At 49.3% G+C, this 18,353-nt stretch overlaps 1 protein-coding gene across 1 annotated transcript in view; it reads right to left on the minus strand.

The window, feature by feature from the left end:
- Positions 1-8,948, minus strand: part of MEAK7 (MTOR associated protein MEAK7) — a 30,418-nt gene extending 21,470 nt beyond the window's left edge. The window contains exons 1-4 of the mRNA XM_083164043.1: positions 8,799-8,948; positions 3,571-3,740; positions 2,741-2,965; positions 641-785 (exon numbers count right to left, since the gene is read on the minus strand). Coding sequence (XP_083020169.1) covers positions 641-785; positions 2,741-2,965; positions 3,571-3,714 — 514 coding nt within the window. The 5' untranslated portion in view covers positions 3,715-3,740; positions 8,799-8,948. The remainder of the gene's footprint in view (positions 1-640; positions 786-2,740; positions 2,966-3,570; positions 3,741-8,798) is intronic.
- Positions 8,949-18,353: the final 9,405 nt, after the last annotated feature.

Consider the following 18,353-nt stretch of genomic DNA (forward strand, 5'->3'; position numbering starts at 1 on the left):
ACAGTTTTTTTGGATTCCTAAGGAATTATCCTAACTGACTAGAAGGTTGTAAAAAATAGCAGGAGAGAACTGTGCAACATTATTGGACCGTTTGAAAGAAGAGCTGGAACGTACATCCAAGATCACCGCTGTCCCACAAGTCGACCGTGACCATGGAAAAACGATGGACTTCAAACTGATTCCCCAGCCACCCTATTCTCAGGATTTGGCACCGAGGGACTTCTTCCCATTTCCAAATATGAACATCTGGCTCAGAAGTAAGAATTTCATCTAATGAGGAAGCCATTAGAAGTATTTTGAAGGCTTTGAGACACCCTACTTTTTCGAAGGTATTAAATATTGGACCAAGTGTATCGTCCTGGAGGGAGACTACGTCGAGTAATAAAGGAGATTTTTTTTTATCACAAAAAAATAGTTTTTCTTGCTTTTCTGACACAAAAGATCCGCATACATTAATTTCTAGCAGTGGGATCTCTGGCTCTATAAAATATAAAGCGAAACAATTTGCCCCTTCTCAGGACTGGAGAGAGAGGGGACAACCAGAATTCTAATTTCCTAATACAGGATCCCTGAAATAACTGTTCGTGTCTGTGGAACCCCAGAATAAATTGTACAAATTATCAATAAAAACATACAGTACCAGGTGGTTTTATCTGTGACAATAGCTGCAAGGCCAGAGCGCAGGCCCCCGTGTCACAGTCACGAGTGTTCTCCAGACTCCATCCACTCAGTGCATTGCGATGGCGCAGAACGTGAACCACCGCATGGACCAAATCTTCCAAATACTAGGAATAAGAGACAAAGTTGGGTCACATGGTCAGGATGTACAGATACAGAGATTAGGGCTTAGGCCAGTGGTAGCCAACCCTAGCCCTCGAGAGCTACCAACAGTTCACATTTTTCAGACAACCTAGCTGCTGCACAGCTGCACTCATTAATCACTGACACATTTTAAAAGACACACAGATGGAGCTAATTAGCTCACTTGTGATTCTGTGAGGAGACCTGCAAAACATGCACTGTTGGTAGCTCTCGAGGACTAGGGTTGGCTACCCCAGGCTTAGGCTATAAAATTATTGGTACTATACGTCAAAGCCCAGACACATACAGTAATACGTCTAGTGCAGGCATTTCCAACCTGCGGCCCTCCAGATGTTGTGAAACTACACTTCCCAGCATGCCTTGCCATAGTTTTAGCATTCCCTAATAGCAAAACTGTGGCAATGCATGATGGGACTTGTAGTTTCACAACAGCTGGAGGGCCGCAGATTGGACATGCTTGGTGGAGAGCAGTGGTTCTCAACCTCGGTCGTCAAGGACCCCCCAACAGTGCACATTTTCCAGGTATCCACACAAAATCACAGGTGAAATAATTAGCTCCACCTGTGGATCTTTTAAAATGTGTCAGTGCGTAATGAGTGCAGCTGTGGCTTCCTTTTTTTTTTTTTTTTCTCCTTTTATAAATAATTTCATCTAGCATTTTAATTTTATGCACACCTTAAATTAACTTGAGCATTTATTTGCTGGATAAAGATAGTATTCTAATCATTTTTAACCTGTTGCAAAGTCAGCCACTTAAAGCGATTTATAGCCCAATGTATTTTGCTTTTGGACAGTAAAATCTATAATGTGATCCAATTTTTCTTTGCATGTTTTTATGGCACAGACGGATTTCCGCAGGTTTTCAATATTTGTATGTTTTTGAAAAAAACGATCGCGTGCATTTTTTTTGTAATTGCATGCCACTGGAATCGGAGGAGTGAATAGTTGTGTTAATCAGCAATAGGGTGCGATGGGAATGTTCATTTTTATTGCACAAACCTGGTGGCTAATTGAATACGCCCCTGTTAGAGAGCCATGAGGAAAGAGTTTGGGAAACACAGCCTTGAACGTTGGTCCTGCTCCACACTTAATCGCGCAACTAAATATTACACATATGGTACTTGTGTATTTTGGCGGCGCCCCCGATGTCCATCATACGATGAACGCATCGCATGCCATGTACCCGATGGTAAAAAATCGTATAAGCACCCTAATGGGTGCTTACAATGTTAAATGCAGCCCCACGCCACCCCCCCACTATAAACGTGAACCCGAAGCGTGGCAAGCGCAGCGAGCCCGCGAGGGGCGGGGGTACGCGTCCTACGACCTTTTCATACCCCCACTATCCACGTCGGCGTGGAGTTGAGAATAGAATAGTGTGGTGAGCGCAGCGAGCCACCGAGCGGACGCGGATACCTTCACAGGTAAACGCGTCCCTTCGCGGGCTTCACAGGTATCCGCGTGCGCTCGCCATGCTTCGGGCTCGCCACACTATTCTATTCTCAACTCCACGCCGACGATTTATAGTGGGTGTATGAAAAGGTCGTAGGACGCGTACCGCCGCCGCTCGCCACGCTTCGGGTTCACGTTTATAGTGGGGGGGTGGCGGGGGGGTGCATTTAACATTGTAAGCACCCATTAGGGTGCTTATACAATGTTTAATCGCATCGCATCGTATGCATTGTATGCCATGTACAATGGCATACAATTTGAAAATTGTATGCCATCGTGCACTATTGTACGATATCGCGTCGCATCGCATACCATCGTATGCGTTATGGTATGCGATGCGATGGGCGCCGCCAAAATACACAAGTACCACACATATTGCTGTATAATAACATACACGGCAGTCAGAACTGCTTTTCCAATGTGGGAATATTACACGCAATACAAAGTGGATAATGCTGACATTAACCTGCTTGAGCTGACTTCCTGTTACTTGCTCGTTGTCAGTGCCAACCATCCGAATGATGATAGCGCTCTTCTCCTCTGCCGTTCCCCTCAGAATGTCGATAAGGAACAAAGTGAACTGCTCTTTGCCAATCTCCGAACCAGAAGTCTTGCTGGTAACGGTTATGCTTTGCATGCCACGAAAAATTGACAGGCACATGGTGGCTGGTAATGAATTCCCAATGGCATTCTGGGGAAAAAAGCAAAGGGTTCTGGGTAAAGTTACTGTACAACATCCAACCATGGCGTTATTTTGCATTTACCAAAGTGACGTTAGAACAAAAAGTACAATAGTATTTTTAATAAGACACATTAACATCATAATCATAGATCATATTAGGTTATTCCTTTCATGAATGCAGTGGTTTTAAACCTCAACCCTCAAGTACCCCCAACAGGCCATGTTTTCAGGATTTCTGTAGAAGTAGAAAGGATAATCACTAGTCACTGCATTTTTCTGCACTCAGCAGACAGTGAACTCTGCAATGACTGATAACAGAGAGCAATAGCAGGTGCTCAGCAAGACAATATGAAGTGCAAGTAATATATAAGCCGTACCCAACAGTCTCTGGGCCAGTGGAGCTTACAATCTATATTACCTATTGCATGTTTACATATAGGCATGGATTGTTTAGGTCAACATGGTTTTTTGGAAAGTTAAAGGAAATGTGGGGAAAACATGCAAACTGCACACAGATAGGACACCAGGTTTGGGCTCTTTAAAGAAGAAGCTTATATTATTCACCAATCTGTAGTAAAGACCACGATATAGAGAAACCCTTCATCGCATCCTACCTGGAACGCAGTCAGTCCCAGCGATTTCTTACTGGCGTCCTTCATCTGACATAGATCCTCAAACCGCCTCCCTACCTCCGTCTGTTCCGCTGAAGAGAGCCTAGACAGCTGCGTCTGGTAATCTCCGCTCTCCGTGTTCCCCATCACCAGTCACTGCCGGGGGGTACACTCTGCACAATAACAACACAGTTTTATGCAAATGCAGAAAACATAACAGGGCAGGTTAGATGGGCCACACGCTACTTTCTGCCATCCAATCACATTTCTATGCTACCGCAAAGTGAACTTCTGGGCCGCGCCCTATTCTCGGTCCATGCTGTTCCCTAAACAATGCTAATAAAACATTTACCTCCATATGACACGTCCATCATGTACGCAAGGAACAATATACAACAAGAAGCAAGAAATCACAAGAGTGTAGTGGCGGCGATAAGCATTCAGCAGGCAGGAGAGAGGGATTCCGGCCTGATCCCAACGGTCAGTACACAGACATCGTAATCCTGACTGACGGATATTCTCCCTCGTGGGGGGTCCACAACCCCATAGAGGGAGAATAGTAGTGTTCATTCTAGCACCCGCCATATTTGAAAACCCATGCAGTTCCTCTTCCCTGCCTGGAGTGTCGCTGTCTGCTGTGGTGTTTCTAGCACATGTCTGGTTTGCATATCAGTGCTGATATATAGACCACACTGTGCTAGAACCTCTACAGCAGACAGCGACACCCCAGGGAAGAGAAACTGCATGGGTTTTTAAATATAGCGGGTGCTAGAATGAACACTAGAACACTGTGGCGAGCACGCCACGTACCAGCGGCTGTGATTCTGATGTCGGTGTACTGAGTATCAAAATCTCGACTGTCGGGCATCCATACCACACCCAGGGAGAGAACAGGTAATTAGCTGCTGCTGGGCGATATACAGGTAGCACTACATATCCCAGAGAGGTCACACACACAGCTGAGACTCTGCATGCACTCCGGTATGGTGGGTTGTTCCTGAATACAGCGGGTGTGTGCAGAGCGGAGTATCCTGTGGCCATGCTATAAGCGTGTGGATTAGTGTCAGCAGTAATTAGGTCGATAGGTGGACCCTAAAAGTCTACATGGCAAAAAGGTTGATAAAAGAGAAGGATGGCATAAACTAGTGTTTCACATTTATTGGTGTCAGTTCGTCCATGTGAGAATGTGGCCCCTGATCAGTGTACAGCCACTAGCCCTGCTTCAGCCACATGCCTCACTCCGCTAACATTGCGCTCAGCAGGAGCAAATTTAAGGGTCAAGTCATCCCTACGCAAATATTATCGAACACCCCAAACACATCACTCCTCTCCTCATGTTAGGGCTTCCTGATTACCAACGCAACAGTAACCTAACCCCCCACCGCACTGTACTGCTCATTGCCCCCCACCCCATCCACCACCATAGTGTCCTGCTAATTTCCCCCCCATCCACCACCGTAGTGTACTGACCATTGCCCTCCCATCCACCACAGTGTACTAATCATTGCCCCCCCATCCACCACCATAGTGTACTGATCATTGCCCCCCATCCACCACAGTGTACTAATCATTGACCCCCCCATCCACCACCACCACAATGTACTGATCATTGCCCTCCCATCCACCACAGTGTACTAATCATTGCCCCCCATCCACCACCATAGTGTACTGATCATTGCCCCCCATCCACCACCCCAGTGCACTGATCATATCCCCCCATCCACCATCACAGTGTACTGATCATTGCCCCCATCCCAACCACCACCACAGTGTATTGATCATTGCCTCAATCCACCACCACAACCAGTGTACTGATCCTTGCCCCTCCAATCCACCACCACAGTGTACTGATCATTGTTCCCCCATCCACCACCAGTGTACTGATCATTGCCCCCCCCCATCCACTACCACACTGTACTGATCATTGCCCCCCCCCCATCCATCACCAGAGTGTACTGATCATTGCCCCCCCATCAACCACCAGAGTGTACTGATCATTGCCGCCCCATCCACCACCACAGTGTACTGATCATTGTTCCCCCATCCACCACCAGTGTACTGATCATTGCCCCCCCATCCACTACCACACTGTACTGATCATTGCCCCCCCCCCATCCACCACCAGAGTGTACTGATCATTGCCCCCCCATCAACCACCAGAGTGTACTGATCATTGCCCCCCAACTACCACCACAGTGTACTGATCATTGCCCCCCAACTACCACCACAGTGTACTGATCATTGCCCCCCCATCCACCACCACAGTGTACTGATCATTGCCCCCCACTATACTGATCAATGCGTGCCCGCCAACATCCACTACCACACTGTACTGATCATCGCCCCCGCCATCCACCACACCGTACTGATCATGGTCATGCCCCCCCCCCCCCATCCACCACCACATTGTACTGATCACTGCCCCCCCATTCACCACCACAGTGTACTGATCATTGCCCCTTATCCACCACCAGTGTACTGATCATCGCCCCCGCCATCCACCACACCGTACTGATCATGGTCATGCCCCCCCCCCCATCCACCACCACATTGTACTGATCACTGCCCCCCCATTCACCACCACAGTGTACTGATCATTGCCCCTTATCCACCACCAGTGTACTGATCATTGCCCCCCTATCCGCCACCACCACACTATACTATGGGAACAACCATTCAAATCGTTCTGTGCATCGTTAACAATGCGTGTACCCGCCAATCGTTAACAATGGTCTATGATCATAGACCAATCGTTTGGTGTGTACGCACGATGAACGATTTGATACACCCGTGAACAATGTCAGAACGCTCCCAGCATCATCCATGTGTGTATGCACCTTAAGTAATGGCAAAAAAAATAACCTAACCATCGTCCTAGCAGTGCGGACTCTGTGCCACCCCCTCTGCCAGCAAGTGTCACGTGACTGATGGGAAATCTACCCCTGGAACTCAGACTCAGCACACTTTGCCCATACCAATCACAGTCCGCATGTATGAAACTGATCCAAAACAGAAGAAAACAAAATCGGGAAAAACTCATGCCAGCTGCTACATTTGTTGACTATTACCATGCTGACAACATGTTGCTGCATTGGCCCTTATTCAGATCTGAGCTCAGTACAAATTTGTTTGGAAAATGGGCAAAACCATGTGCACTGCAGGTGTGGCAGATGTAACATGTGCAGAGTGTTAAATTTGGGTGGGGTGTGTTGAAACTGAAATCTCAATTGCAGTGTAAAAATAATGCAGCTAATATTTACCCTGCACAGAAACAAAATAACTCACACAAATCTAATGCTGTGTACACACGGTGAGATCCCCTTGCTATTCGACTAATGCGGGGTACACACCAGGACGACCCGCTCACGATGCACATCGTGAGCGGGTCGTCAGTGTCTCGTCCGACCCGCTCACGATGACGCGGGAGGGCACGACCCGCTCACGATGTGCACCGTGAGCGGGTCCGATCCGATGGCGACCCGCACCCGGTTCTATGGTCGTCATTGAGATCCTACCTGCAGCAGGTAGGATCTCAATAACGACCGACCCGCGGGACCGCGCATCGGACCGGAATCGCTCCACACCAGGTCAGAAAAGGGCCCAATCAGCACACAATCTACATCCGATTGATCGGAATTGGATCTAGATTGTGCTGATCGGGCCCTAGTCGTCCTGGTGTGTACCTAGCATTAAGATTCGAGTGCTATGCAATCTTTGCTATCTCTGTGCTTTTTACAAACAATTCATCCAATCTGCACTATATAGTCATTGCTGCCCTGTCTATCTGGGTTTCGATTTGTGCTGTCACAGGAGCGCGCATGGAGATAGCAAGTTAAAAAAACCTGTACGATCTGCATGCTGCACATACTTTTTGTACTGTCTTTTGATCGCATCGCACGCACAAAAAGTACAGGGAAATCGGTGTGTGTATGGGCACCTTAACTCTCTCTGCACGTTACATCTGCCCCACATGCAGTGCACATGGTTTTGCCCATTTTCCCAAAAAATTGTTCTGCGATCAGATCTGAATAAAGGCCATAGTATGGATCCTGTCCAGGATAAGCCCATGTTTACAGGTAGCACAGGACGTCGCACAGAGGAAGTGTTTCTACCCTAAATATTGATGGTAATTACAGTGTGAATAGACAGAAAACACATGACTGTGTCTGTAACCTACCTGTACACACACCTCCCCCACCACAGGATGAGAGAGCTGTCCTAGAGGTGGGGGATTGATACAGTCCTAGAGGTGGGGGTGACAGTTGTATTGAGAAGGGGGGGGGGGGGCATACTGTCCTAGGGGTGACCATCCTAGAGGTGGAGGAGTGATACGGTCCTAGAGAGGGGGCATACTGTCCCAGGGGTGACAGTCCTAGAGGTGGAGTGATACAGTTCTAGAGAGTGGGGATGACAGTTATAGAGGAAGGGGAACATACAGTCCTAGGGGTGACAGCCCTAGATTTGGGGGAGTGATACAGTCGTAGAGAGTGGGGATGACAGTTATAGAGGAAGGGGAACATACAGTCCTAGGGGTGACAGTCCTGGAGGTGAAGGAGTGATACAGTCCTAGAGAGGGGGCATACTGTCCCAGGGGTGACAGTCCTAGAGGTGGAGTGATACAGTTCTAGAGAGTGGGGATGACAGTTATAGAGGAAGGGGAACATACAGTCCTAGGGGTGACAGCCCTAGATTTGGGGGAGTGATACAGTCGTAGAGAGTGGGGATGACAGTTATAGAGGAAGGGGAACATACAGTCCTAGGGGTGACAGTCCTAGAGGTGGAGGAGTGATACGGTCCTAGAGAGGGGGCATACTGTCCCAGGGGTGACAGTCCTAGAGGTGGAGTGATACAGTTCTAGAGAGTGGGGATGACAGTTATAGAGGAAGGGGAACATACAGTCCTAGGGGTGACAGCCCTAGATTTGGGGGAGTGATACAGTCGTAGAGAGTGGGGATGACAGTTATAGAGGAAGGGGAACATACAGTCCTAGGGGTGACAGTCCTGGAGGTGAAGGAGTGATACAGTCCTAGAGAGTGTGGCTGTGGATGACCGCCGTAGTGATGAGGGGGGGGACATACTGTCCTAGTGGTGGAGGAGTGGGGGGGGGGGGGGCGACAGTCCTTAAAATGGGGGTATATACAGTCCTAGAGAGAGATGTGTGTGGGGGCGATACAGTCGTAGAGATAGGGGTGTAGGAGTAGGACTGATGGTCCCAGAGAGGTTACACTCACCCGAACAATGAATTTCGCAGCTCTCAGCACACGCCGGGGAACCATGGATGTCACTAGACTCCGCCCACCCAGCTGCACTGCCAGAAGGAGGTGGAGCCGGGGAGGCGTGCGGCGCCATATTAAGGATTGGCAGATTTTGGCAGATCCTCCTGACGCCCGTTACCTGCCCTATTTGCTGTAATGAGGGCCCTGGGGTTATCCCCGACAATGACAGGGCGAGCTGGGTCGGGTGACCGGAATTGTCGGGGTGAAGGGATGAGAACTGGGTACAGGGAGTTCCCTGCAAGGTCGGAATTAAGTAATGTTACTTTTGTTACGGTTGTAGGGGACTATGTAAAAACCGGACCGGACAAGACTCCAGACCGCCGGACAGGACATCAAAATCTGCAGTCCGGAGCTTATAGGGTCCGGTCCGGGGGGTGTCCTGTCCGGGGGGTGTCTTGTCCGGGGGGGTCCCTGTGATATCTATCACCAGGGACATGGGGAGGGAGATTACAGCCTCCCCCTGTAGTCCGGACCGTCCGTTTTTTGCTACATGCCCGGACCATACAGGGAGACTTTATTCTACCCCTCCTCCTCTACCTGGTGACAGGTGTCACAGGCAGAACCCTCAGGCAGGACACCCCCGGACAGGACACCCCCCGGACCGGACACTACAAGCTCCAAAATGCAGAGTTTGATGTCTGGTCCGGCGGTCCGGGGGTTTTGTCCTGGTCCGGTTTTTACCCATACCCCGGTTGTAGCTAGGACCCATTAGGCCGGTTTCACACACTCCGGCTCCTGCCGGACGGCGAAATCCCGCACGGCCAGGGAGCCGTTCCGCACACATTAGTTGTGAATGGACACTATTGTGTCCATTCACACGGGACGGCCACGACCCGGCCGCACGGTTGCAGCCGGATCCCGCCACTGGAAGGGACGGCTGCCGGGCTGTGGCCATCTCCTCCATGATAAACTAATGTGTGCGGCACGGCTCCCTGGCCGTGCGGGATTTCACCGTCCGGCAGGAGCCGGAGTGTGTGAAACCGGCCTTACCCCTCCAGGGAGACGTGGACCCAGTGCATGATGGGAAAGGTCTTTCCGGCGAAGGGATCTAGCTGGTACCATGGAGTAAGGGCTACAGTCACACTGCACTGCAATTGGCCACTAAAGAAGTGGAGGAGCATTGGTCAATGAATGCAGTCAGGGTAGATGCTAACCATGCAGTCAGTGCACTGCGTGGGTGTGGCTATGGCCTGGTGGGCGTGTCCTCCCCTGCACACTCCGCCCCAGTGTCTCCATAATTACATACAAATATTGAAAATTTTAAAACTTTGTGTGGACTCTGGAGGTAAAAATGCTGCAGCAGATGTAATGCCTGACTGTGCTAATTATGTGCTGCCATCATGTTGGGCCTATGGGTATGTGGGGCCTGGAGCTGCAGCGCCATCTGCAGGGTTTCTGGGGGGAGGGGTTCAGAGCTAGGGGACACAGGGATTCAGAGATGGAGGAGAGGGGTTCAGAGCTGTGAGACAGCAGGTCACGGACTCAGAGTTGGGGGAAGAGGGGAAGAGAGAACAGGATTTCAGAGGGTCAGAGCTGGGGGACAGCAGGCCAGGGACTCAAAGCTGGGGGAGAGGGGCTCAGAGCTGGGGGACAGCGGGCCAGAGGCTAGGGTCAGGGGGTTTAAGATGTGGGGTACAGGGTTAGGCACTAGATGGGACAGAGAGTTAGTGGACATGGGAAGTTAAATATACTTGCTTGACCCCTGTTTGGATTACCTCCTACAGGATGCAGGTGTCGGTATTCTGGCTGTCGGCATCCTCACTGACAGTCATCCACATGTATTTATACAAGTGGTGTAGAAAACTGGGTGCTGGGTAATCCTGAATCCCTGGTTCTCTGCACCCTGCATTTAGAAACATCAAAAACTCAAAGAACAAGAAAACATCAAACAGAAATGAGGAATACAGAACCAAAGTGAAGTTGTATCTCTATTTATTCATGTTCTCATATGTCTGAAAATGGAGAGCATCCAGTTTTCTACACCACTTGTATAAATATATGATTTCAATGTGTGGTTTTCTTTTTGGGACATAGCCTGAGGTATAGAACAGGCAGATCCCTTAGCTTTGTTACTCTTCAACAACAAACTTTTTGCATAGTCATCCATATTTATCCTGAGCTGAATTGTATGATTATATAATCTATAGAGGGTACACATGGTGAGATATTCACTATCAAATCGAAATCGTATCGAATGCCAGATGTGCGTACACACGGTTAGATCTGGCCATTCGATTCGATCTGGCATTCTATTCAATTTCGATTCGATATACCGTTCTATTTCTATTATATAGTCTTGCCTGGCAAGACTATATTTCTTTTCGATTACCACTATATGTGAACGTGCATTGGGATCGAGTCTGCATCGAATGTCGCTAAAAGCATTTGATTTCTATTTAATTTTTCTTATATAAGCAAAATAGAATAGAAAAATAGTGCATATCTCATCATGTGTACCCTCTATAACACACATCCTGTCTCACCTGCTTCTACCTTCATACCTTGATTTCCTAGATACAACACTTCCTTAATGGCCCAGCTCTAAAGAACCTTTAGTGGTATGTTTGGAAATTTTCCGGGTTCAGCCGTGCTGCCGCAGCAGGCTGTCCCGGAAAATTTTCCGGCATACCACTATGCAGTAGGTGCGCGCCAGTGGTGCCTCCAGCTGTGCACCACTGGTGCGCCACCTCTAGGCCCCCCCCCCCCCCCATTACCTCCACTTCGGCGATCGTACGCCGGAGCTCCCCTGCCGCTTCCCCAGCCACCAGCCGCCATTCACAGCAGTGATGAAGGCGGCAGGTTTGGGGCGGCTCGGGGGGGACTCGAGAGCACTCAGGAGTTCAGGCACCCGAGTCCTCCTGAGCCACGACGAACACCCCCGAGCCTGCCGCCTGAGCTCACTGCTGTGACTGGTAGCTGGGACAGCAGCTGTATGGGCACGGGAGCTCCAGCATACAAACACCAGAGGGGGGGGGGGGGGGGGGGCTACATTCTGTGGTGGGTTTTGCTGGGGCAGGACAAACCTGCCCTGGTAGGTTGTCCTGCCCCAGCAAAACCCACCACTCAAGGGGTTAATAATTAAATTCTAATCATCCCCCCCTTATATCGGGACAGGTGATGGCTAGGAATCATGGAATAAATTAGGCCTTAATTTTATTCCTCCACTGTCACCTGCAAGGCCCACCCAGTCCTGGCGCCATAGGCTGCAGCCTAATCTGCCTTTTGGTTAATCACGCACTGGCCATGCCAGAACTGAATTCTCCCCTCTCATTTATGGCAAACCTGCTATATTGCAGATCACAATATTACATGTTGCCACTAGGTGGCATTGTTGCAGTGTTCTGTGAGTAAAGGCCCAGGCAGGAACTGGACTATAACAAGTTAAAGAGTTTTGGTTGATTTTTTGGTACTTGTTTCCTAGCACGGCCACAACGATCATGATCGTGGGCATCGTGAGTAAAAATCGCGGGCATCGGGTGTCATTTTTAGTGGTCTGCGACGCGACTGACGCGATGCCCCCGATTTTCCCATTGAAATGCATTGAAAAAAGTAAAAATCGCGTTGGTCGCGTCATATGCGGCTAAAAAAGGCTTAAATGGTCCAGACGCGATGCCCCCGATTTCCCCATAGGGAACAATGTTAAATGCCTCAATTTACCCGCGATGCCCCCGATTTCCCATAGGAAACAATGTTAAAAGGCTCAATTTACCCAAATCATCATAGGGAACAATGGTAAATGGGCCAGAAACCCCCCAAAACACCCCTGAACAGTGAAATGTCCCCCCAAAAGTAGTATACGCCACCCCACGATCAACGCGAACCCGAAGCGTGTCGAGCGCAGCGAGCCCGCGAGGGGCGGCGGTACGCGTCCTCCGACCTTTTCATACCCCCACTATCCACGTCGGCGTGGAGTTGAGAATAGAATAGTGTGGCGAGCGCAGCTCGCCACCGAGCCCGAAGCGTGGCGAGCGGACGCGGATACCTGTGAAGCCCGCGAAGGGACGCGTTTACCTGTGAAGGTATCCGCGTCCCCTCGCGGGGCACGCTGCGCTCGCCACGCTTCGGGCTCGGTGGCTCGCTGCGCTCGCCACACTATTCTATTCTCAACTCCACGCCGACGTGGATAGTGGGGGTATGAAAAGGTCGGAGGACGCGAACCGCCGCCCTTCGTGGGCTCGCTGCGCTCGCCACGCTTCGGGTTCGCGTTGATCGTGGGGTGGCGTAAACTACTTTTGGGGGGACATTTCACTGTTCAGGGGTGTTTTGGGGAGTTTCTGGCCCATTTACCATTGTTCCCTATGATGATTTGGGTAAATTGAGCCATTTCACATTGTTTCCTATGGGAAATCGGGGGCATCGCGGGTAAATTGAGGCATTTAACATTGTTCCCTATGGGGAAATCGGGGGCATCGCGCCTGGACCATTTAAGCCTTTTTTAGCCGCATACGACGCGACCGACGCGATTTTTACTTTTTTCAATGCATTTCAATGGGAAAATCGGGGGCATCGCGTCAGTCGCGTCGCAGACCACTAAAAATGACACCCGATGCCCGCGATTGTGGCCGTGCTAGGAAACAAGTACCGATTTTTTTACAAAACAAAAATAATGTTGCTTTAGTTAAGGCATCTGGTCAGCATCACTCACTCAATTCCATCGGCATATGACAGACTATTAACATTAGCAATACCTGCTAACAGTCCACATCATTTTCCACAACTCATTTGGGGGAGGGGCTTTAGCTTTGTGGCTCCAACGCTTTATCGCTCACTTGAGCAGTATGAGAGGCCTCCGCTTTAGAAACCTTCAGAGGCAAAGAAAAGTAATAAAAAAAAAAAAGAAACCTTCAGAGTCAGACTCAAGAAGACTAATGGGCCCATTTAATATTGAATATATGCGGCTAATTACCCCAAAACTCTTTTTTGCTTGCTTTCAGCCACATCGATGGTTCAATATCGGGCAGCATCGCATTGGGTCCCGACTCCCGGGGCTACCCGAGATGGTGGTGGCCTATCGGCTACAAACTGCACTACCGGTGGAGAGTGTGGTCAGCTCTCCTTTCTGAGCCCCTGTCCCTGCGCGTGCAGGGTAATACACCCCACTGATAGGATCGTATATTACAATGCGATCCTGGGCGGTAGACTCCACCCACATCACATTGCAAATGTGATCCAATAGTAAATGGGCCAGCAAAGGTGGCAATATACTTGTGCAATTTGGGCCCTTTTCACACCAATTCGACACATTGTGCTGATAAATCATGTGAGAAGTGTCATATCGTATGTGTTTTACTTCCGATTCAGATCCGATGCGCGGTCACGTGATCATTGGATCGAATCCGGAGATTTGTCCTATCCCATAGTGGTGAATGGGATTGCATGCAATACATCGTATGCAAAAGGACCGCATTCCATGTATCACACCTCACACTAGTACATAGGTGCCGATTATGTTAAAATATAGAGGAGTGGCTTCATGGGGAAGAGGCGTGGCCACAAAATAACACCAATTTATATTACGCAGCACAGTTGTCTCCAATATTCAATATTCCCCCTTTTTACACATTACGGCACAATGTAACGCATTGCAAGTAATCAATGTCACCAAAATGACTTAGTATTAATACTCACATGACTATATTGTACATCACAGACCAAATGCACAATCCTACACCAGCACGGATGTGAGACACTGCTGATATAGTGAACCCATAGTGATATATCTCCCGCTGCACTCGGCCCTGTACCGGCAGCTACCTAGGGGCTTTAGAATCTGGGAGGCGCATCTGAGTCTGACTATCATGAAATTAAGGATGACTCAGAGAGGATTGAACTTCTATAGGGGCCTATACACAGAGAGATTTGCTGATCGCTCAGCACATGTGTCAGCGATGGGTGCTGACCGGTCTGTCAGGGCCTGTGTTCTCCACTGAGAACATGACCCTGACTGGTGATTAACTAGATGTATCCAGCATGCTGGATATTAATTGCCGGGAGATATCGATGCGCGGGGTTGCGCATCGCTATCGCTATGGCCCTTACACATGTAGCAATGTAGGGGCAATTTCTAAGCAATCCAGTGACATCTCTGCATGTGTAGGCCCCATACGAAGCCGCCTCCACACTGTCACCTGAGGTTCTGGGAAGTCGGTATTACTGCGTGGGTGGTGGCAGCAGTGAGCTGAAGTTGTGCCTAAGGTGCTGAAAACCCTGGTACCAGCCCTGCCTTCTAATGCCACAAAGGAAAATACCAGCCAAGTGCTTCTGTCTACTGTACGCTAATTATTATACTTATGGATCTTTTGTGTTGTGCTTAATTACAATGCAATTGTGAAACAGTAAGGCCTTATGGGGGGGGTTATAAACAAAATAACTTTATTACGCGTGTTCGGGGCCTGATGCAATTAATAAAAGGGTGTCAGAATACATGGAGGTTACTGTAAATGGTTATTGTGCTCTATAGCGCAGAGCATTATGCATATCATCATTGCTCTGCACACAGTAGCATTTCCACACGTGCTGCAGCACACCTAGGTCACTGTACTGGAAGTGAGAGCTGCTGTATCCATATTCGGTATCCGTGTAGCAGCTATGACACATGTGCCACATCCTGTGCTCAGATCATACAGGTTCAGTCAAACTCGGCCTCCTTGCTTCACTCGACACATGTTCTGTATACCGCTGGGACGTTGCCTATTATGCAGCCTGTTTAAGGAATTACTATATATGGTAAAAAGATCTATACGGTGACTCAGCAGCTGATTGTGCAGCCTGAGGAAACACGTGGTTCCCAGTTACACCCCTCTGAGTGGTTCTGTCACAGTACGGCCTGCAGGTGACCGAGGGGCATTGTGCTGCAGCTCTGCTCTCACCTTATACCACCTGTGGTACTTGCAGCCCCTTACCCCTGCATTTGCTGCTGTCCTTGCCAGAGGAAGGAGAGACATGGATTCTCTCCACGTGGATCTGGTGCCTACACACCATTGGATCTAATCTATGCACTACAAACTGGTGGCATGTCTGAGGCACGAGGCACCTGTATAGTGGCTCATGCCTCAGTTATGTTACTAGGGGGCAGATGTATCAACTACCGTTACGTGCATGGGTGTGGTACATGGGTCCGACAGTCGGGACAACACTAGCCCTGCTGCTGGCTCTGGGCTGCGCTCGAGATCTTGGGATAATAGCGAGATCTCGCGCATGCTCCGAGAACCGGCCGGGGTAAGAGAGGGTTTTTCATACAATGCGCATGCGCAGCACTGCGGGGGCACCGATAAGGAGAGCCACGGCCGCTGGACATAAAGGCTCTCCTTATCGGCAAAGGGGGTTAATACATTCGGCCGTAACAGGTGCCCGCTTATCCTAGTTATGGAGGAGAAGCGGGAACCATTATTTTTATAACGTTAAACCAATATTAATACATCTCCCCTTGGTCTCGGTGAACTGAAAAGCTGTATTCTTGGGAATACCATCTTCTGTTTAAGCAATCAGAGTTGGCAACAGGCGCACTCCAGAATAACGTGTTTGGTCGATTTGGTAGGCCGACCACAGGTGAAAGTACAAAACTGTTTTTTGATGCATGCCTCAGCCGCATTGTGGGGCAGATATATGAAGCAGTGATAAGGGAGAAGTGAGCCAGAGGAGACGTGGCCCATGGCAACCAATCAGCTGCTCTGTATAATTTTATATTATGCAAATTATACTTCAGTTCTGATTGGTTGCCATCATCGGCCACTTCATCTCTGGCTCACTTCTCCCTTATCACTGCTTCATACATCTACCCCTGTGTCACATGTGTTCCCCCGACCCACGGCGTCCGTACAAAGGGTGACCATAATCCTTTCCTTCCTACTTATCTCCTTGTCCTGTGCGACTTCCTCCCAGCGGTTACAGAATACATCTCTTCCTGCTGCTCCATGCACAGGTCATATAACGTGACCTCTGATCCACGGAAACGTGGCAGCCCATCCTGCATCTAGCAGCCCCAGCTCCTACCGTAATGAAGATCATATATAAATGATAAACTGAGACTGAATCTAACGGGTCCTGTATGTTTAATACACCCAATTCAACCATAATGATATACATATACTTTTTAAAATTATTATTATTGCATAAAAGGAAAATACAGCCTTTATCTGTATAACCTGGCCCTGGAACCTGCACCCAGGGCCACCACAGGGGGGTGCTGTGGATACAGTCGGGCCCCGGCCCCTAGAAGGGCCCGGGCAGCTCATTTTGCCCTCCACAAACTACCCCCCCCACACACACACACACACACACACTGCATCCGCTGTGCTGCCTGCTTCTTCAATGCAGAACGCCAGCGGCCAATTAAAATGCTGCGCAGGCTTTTGAGCCAATCAGAGCTTGTGTACCGTTAGCTAATTCGAGCGGCTGCCAGTACATGAGCTCTGATTGGGTCAGCAGCCGGTGCTGCTGACCCAATTGGCCGTCAGTATCCTGCAATGAAGAGGCCTGTGCTTTGGGACCAGTCGGCAGTAAGTGAAGGGAGGGGGGGAGATGGGGGGCCCCACACTGGAAATCAGTCCCGGCCCCAAGATTCCTAGTGGCAGCCCTGCCTGCTCCTGGACATTAATGCAGGTGAGGAGTGGTCACATGACTTGGGTACATGCGACATTCCCCCCTGAGCATGCCCAATGCTTTCCAAAGCCAGCTCACCCCCTTCGTCTCCCCTAAACCCTGCCAAATAGTGGCCTATGGCTGGCTCCATTTTGGGACAGGTAGGACAGAACCCTCCCATGGAGCATAAAGGCTCCCATACAATACACACTGAGCAATATCATTAACAATATCGTTCAGTGACATCATCAAGTCACCCGTGGTACATGCAGTCATATGTAATTGAGTGGCGGAGGGAGGGGGGGTTGATAACCCAGGGGAGCATGCTACATTCACACTGTACACACTGGGCGGTATTTGAAACGATAGGGCCAAAATGAGCGATATTGTTTAAAATATTGCATAGTGTGTATGCACCATTACAATAGTTGAGGCTGTGTCTATAGCTGTATATAACCAGTGAGCACTATATGGGGGATCCCCGGCTCCTGTGTACATTAGTCTGGGAGGAATTCCTCTGCTGATACCTGGAATTCCTTATACATGTAATCTTATACTCTGTAGATAATGCTTGTGTCAGTGAGAGGATAAGTCATAACACGTCATTATGTCACATGCCCATTGTACGATAACTAGGAGTAGGGACAGCAATTGTTGCCATCGCTGGCAATAGTGCAAATGACCATCAATAGTGGCATACTACGCAATGGATGACCATCAATGCTTTTACCTCTCGATTGTCAACCATTTTCTTTGACTGATGGGCCTGTGGGCCTATCAAAACATGGGGTTGGGCTTCAATGGTGTCAGGGGTGGAGCTATGCACTGTGTCCCGGCCCCTTTGGAAAAAATAAAAAAATATGCTTGATATGGAGGGGGAGGGAAACATCTGGTTCTCCCTATTGGTGGCAAAACTATTCTCCTCTGAAT

This window comes from Crinia signifera, chromosome 11, assembly GCF_055691185.1.
Source record: "Crinia signifera chromosome 11, ASM5569118v1, whole genome shotgun sequence".
Taxonomy (NCBI): domain Eukaryota; kingdom Metazoa; phylum Chordata; class Amphibia; order Anura; family Myobatrachidae; genus Crinia; species Crinia signifera.